The sequence below is a fragment of the Vigna radiata genome, chromosome 8 (genome assembly GCF_000741045.1).
Source record: "Vigna radiata var. radiata cultivar VC1973A chromosome 8, Vradiata_ver6, whole genome shotgun sequence".
In the NCBI taxonomy this organism is placed as follows: Eukaryota; Viridiplantae; Streptophyta; class Magnoliopsida; order Fabales; family Fabaceae; genus Vigna; species Vigna radiata.
In genome coordinates, this window is record NC_028358.1 from 13,577,262 (window position 1) to 13,581,403 (window position 4,142).

Sequence of the window (4,142 nt, forward strand, 5' to 3'; positions counted from 1 at the left end):
ACTGATTTTGATACTGCAAGTGCAAAAGAAATTCATTCTACAATCAAACATTCGAATTCTTAATTAGGTGACAATAATTTAGTTTTTTTTTTCTTTAGGGTACAGACGAAGACATGTAATTTTAACAGTAGGTAAAAAAGTCCCTTAAAGTGACAAGCCAACTATACGATTTTTGAGACTGGAAGGATTGTTGCAAAATTAAGAACTTGATAAGTTACGGTCCTAATTCCATCACACATGGTTGAGAATGCTGCAATCTCTAACGACAACATAAATGTATAATTATTTGTTATTTGAACCACATGCATGACATCCTACGATTTGAAAAGCACAAGGTATTTTTATAAAAATTAAAATTAGCTCTAGGAGAAAATCCATTCAATACTAGGTACTATAAGCCCAAGCACAGGTTTTGAATAATGAAGCAAATAAAATATCAGCACAAAAGGAACAAAACAACTCTATTTGAGTACAAGGCCAAAATGGAACAAAACTTTAGACTCAGCGCTTGCCACCCCCACCACCAAGCTTGGGTCCTTTGGGTGCAGCACCCTTGCTGACAGCACCTTTGCCTTGGGATTTTTGTAACTTTGCCTGAACTTCAGCTTTCTTTGCCTTCTTCTCGTCCTTTGTTTTCTTTACCCTTTCTTTGATTTCACTGCAGAACATATCAAATTCAGATAATTAGATACTGTTCTATATTTTATGCAATGAGATACAGATGTTGTTATATAATCACTCAACGACAACATTGCATTTTAGCATGAGAAAACTAAAAATAAAAGAAAAAACACCGCAGAGCAGCTTCTCTAGCAGCATCGCGAACTTCTGGTTTCTCTGTTCTTTTTTTCTGAATAACTTCCAGTGTAGCACCAACAATGGACCTTGAGTAAGGTTTCTTTGTGGCCCTACGCCTCTTTTTCACAGCTTCTTGGGCAATATCCTACACATTACATTATACAGAGAAAATCAATGTAAATTTTAATCAACACATACACAGGTGGATAGAGATCTCAGGTAACATCATCATCAATATAGTGATACAGTAAGCTGTTTGAGTGTGTAATAATTTAAAATAAGATATAACTAGATTGTTATGATACAAATAATTTCATTTACATTACCTTCTTATGCTGTTTCCTGTACATGGCAGTCCAGGTGAGCTTTGAAGGCTTCAATCGGTTGTGGAAATACCTCTTGCATTTGGAGTTCGCAAAGAGGAATACCTACTCATTTAAAAATCAATACTCTCGCATAAGTAACCAATTATCAAGGCAGCATTGCATGGTACCATACCATCCCTAAAATTCAGTAAATGGCACAATTATGTTACCTGAGAATCACCACGCACAAATCTTATGCCTTTCCCAGGGTAGATCTTTGCACCACTGAAACGGCAAAGTTCGGTCCTAACATACAAACATCAGCTACCAGTTAGCATACAGTTTAGGTGCAGAGGTTATAATTTTAAATATCACCAACCATTTAATTCATACTAAAACAATGATCCATGAAAGACTACCCTTTATTTTAGTGAACAAGAGTTTTATAGTTTTGAAATACCACCATCCCGTCAATGCATACTAATACAATGTCCCATAAAGGACAACTTTGGATTAACTAATATATATATATATATATATATATCTGTGTGTGTAGACACAATTTTTTTTTTTTGAAAAAACAAATTACCTTGATACTAGCACTGATACATAAAAAGTACGAAAAATTTTAAACTCCAAAGTATATTGCGCCTCAAAAACTTAGATAACACCAAAAGTAACTACAATGTGTTTTTTCCATGTTTTGTTACCTAGTCTAACAATAACAAATTTCCGATAAATACATCCAATTAACTCAACAGGACAATCTCAGGCAGAAAAAGTTTCAAACAGAAAACAGTAATTCTGAAACGATCTAAAATAGTTCGGAAACGATCTAAAAATTCAATATTCCATTGGTATGATGATCATGACGATGATAATGATGACCTTTATCATTCAAACATATCAACAGATCAACAATCACAAAAAAAAAAAAATACACTTCGGCATTTCAGAAAATTAGAGGTTTTATTTGCCCAACATAAAAAACCAAAACATGACAGCGTTGAAAATCTCTCATCTATTTTAAATTATTGGATCAACAATGTCAATTTCTAACAAATGCATAACAAAACAACAATAATCTCTAATAGAAAAAAAATCCCGCTTAAGCCAGCCTAAATCGATTATTCAACACTCTAACAATTTGCCCATCCCAAAAAGATGGTGTAGCTACCACGTACAAGAATGACAAAAGGAAAAGTCGCGTGCTCGCACCGATAAGAAAAACGAAAACAAAGAGCAGAGACGTTTCAATAAAGATCGGAATAAGATTAATGAACGAAAGCAGAGAGTTTGATTTTGGAGAAAACCTACTTGAGAACCATTGTTGCTGCTGTTCCTCCTCCTGAATCTCCTTTTCCGTAGAGAAACCCTAGGATGCAATGGTTATTTATATTATACCAGCAAATCTCAGTAAATGGCCTTGTTTTGTAATAAATATACGATAATGCCACCCGAAATTAGGCCGGACTGTGAACACTTATAATTAGAAAGCCCACTTCTAAGGAAGGGAAAAGACTGATACTTCCTGCACCTCCACTTTTCTACCTGCACCCTCCTAAGATATAATATCTCATTTTTCTTTTATTAAAAAATATTAAAACCCTAATTTTACATTTCTTTTCTTCCTTGTGCCGCCAAATGTTCTGCACCTTCCTTCTCTTGTTTTATTTTCTTTTTTTCACACAAAGTCGTACAAAATCAAATGTAAAATCCCCTCAACATTGATGAGAGGTGAAAGATCGAAGGAAAAAAGAAAATTTGAAGAAAGAAATTGTTTGAGTTATTTAAAAGAGAAATTTAAAACATCCAAGAATATAATTCCTTTTTATATTTAGAATCACTGAAATGTATTTTTAAATCAGAAATGCAAAAATTAATTTTAAAATAAATATTCCAAAAAATATTTTCAAATTTAAAAAACTTATTTTGGAACATCTATTTTAGATTTATTTTTTTATATTCCAAAATAACTGTTACAAAAGTGCACCTATTAGCAGCGAAGGAGAAAAGGCTAGCTAGGTATTAGATAATTGGGCCTGGGCTGATTGCAAGAAATTTATTAGAAAACCCAAAATCTCTTTACTATGGAATTGGGGCCGGCTAATTTAATTTTAAACCTTGTCTGTCCAAAACTATGATAAAATTCCAATGTACTTTTTAATCCAAAAAAATTATAGTTTTCTTTTAAAAGTTATGAGTATGATCACATGTATAGTTTGGTTGTTTTATAATCTGTTTTTGGAGGTTTATGATCTTCAAGAAATGTGTTACGCTTCAAGAATGTGAGTTGGTGGTTGTGCTTTAAGTGTAGTTTAAGCTAAAGAGCAAGGCAATGCTATGTGAACATCAGATAAGTTTAAAAAGGACGAGTAAAGGAAAGAGGGCTTTGATCCCTGCACCTCCACCTCTTTGGACCTCCACCTCCTCGTTCCACTTTTATTCTTTCTTTTTTTATTTATATATTTATCTTCTGTTCTCTTGACGTAAAAAAATCTAATTTTTTTTCTTCTCACGTTCTGGTCTCTCTCTTTCATTGTTGCTTTTTTCGAATTCTTTTGTGTTCTCTTCTATTTTACTGTGAGAATTCGTTGGTCTGGAAGGAAAGTTGAAACAGAATTCTTCATTTTCACCTGATCGTGTTTCGAAGGCGTACTCGTATTTCGAAGGGGAGAAAGCAAGCAGCAGAAAGGTACGTCACTGTTAAAATACCGTAAACCTTAAATGGATTTGATCATCCTTCAACGGATGTCAACATCCGTTTAAGGTGAAACAGATATCCACATTCGTTTCAGGTCCAAACGGATGTGCGACGTTCGTTTATGTCTGGCGTCTTCTTCCTCAAACACTCAGAAATCCTCACACAGAACAGCAGCAACCTCACGTACAACACTGAGACGCTTACGTACATTTAGAAAAAAAAACAAAACAACCAAGCAGACCATCCTCAACAAATGAAAAAAAAAAAACTAAACTTTGCAAAGCCTGAAACGAACAATACGCAACCAGAGCCCGAACTTACACCAGCAACCATAC

The 4,142-nt window shown here is 34.0% G+C and overlaps 1 protein-coding gene across 1 annotated transcript; it reads right to left on the minus strand.

Annotated features, from left to right (window-relative positions):
- Positions 1 to 320: 320 nt before the first annotated feature.
- On the minus strand, positions 321 to 2,528 carry LOC106770867 (60S ribosomal protein L24). Its single transcript, XM_014656700.2, has 5 exons — positions 2,421 to 2,528; positions 1,334 to 1,409; positions 1,125 to 1,226; positions 795 to 943; positions 321 to 658 (listed from the first exon to the last, which is right to left on the minus strand). Exons 1-5 carry the CDS (start codon positions 2,429 to 2,431, stop codon positions 502 to 504), a joined length of 495 nt encoding a protein of 164 aa, XP_014512186.1. The 5' UTR covers positions 2,432 to 2,528; the 3' UTR covers positions 321 to 501.
- Positions 2,529 to 4,142: the final 1,614 nt, after the last annotated feature.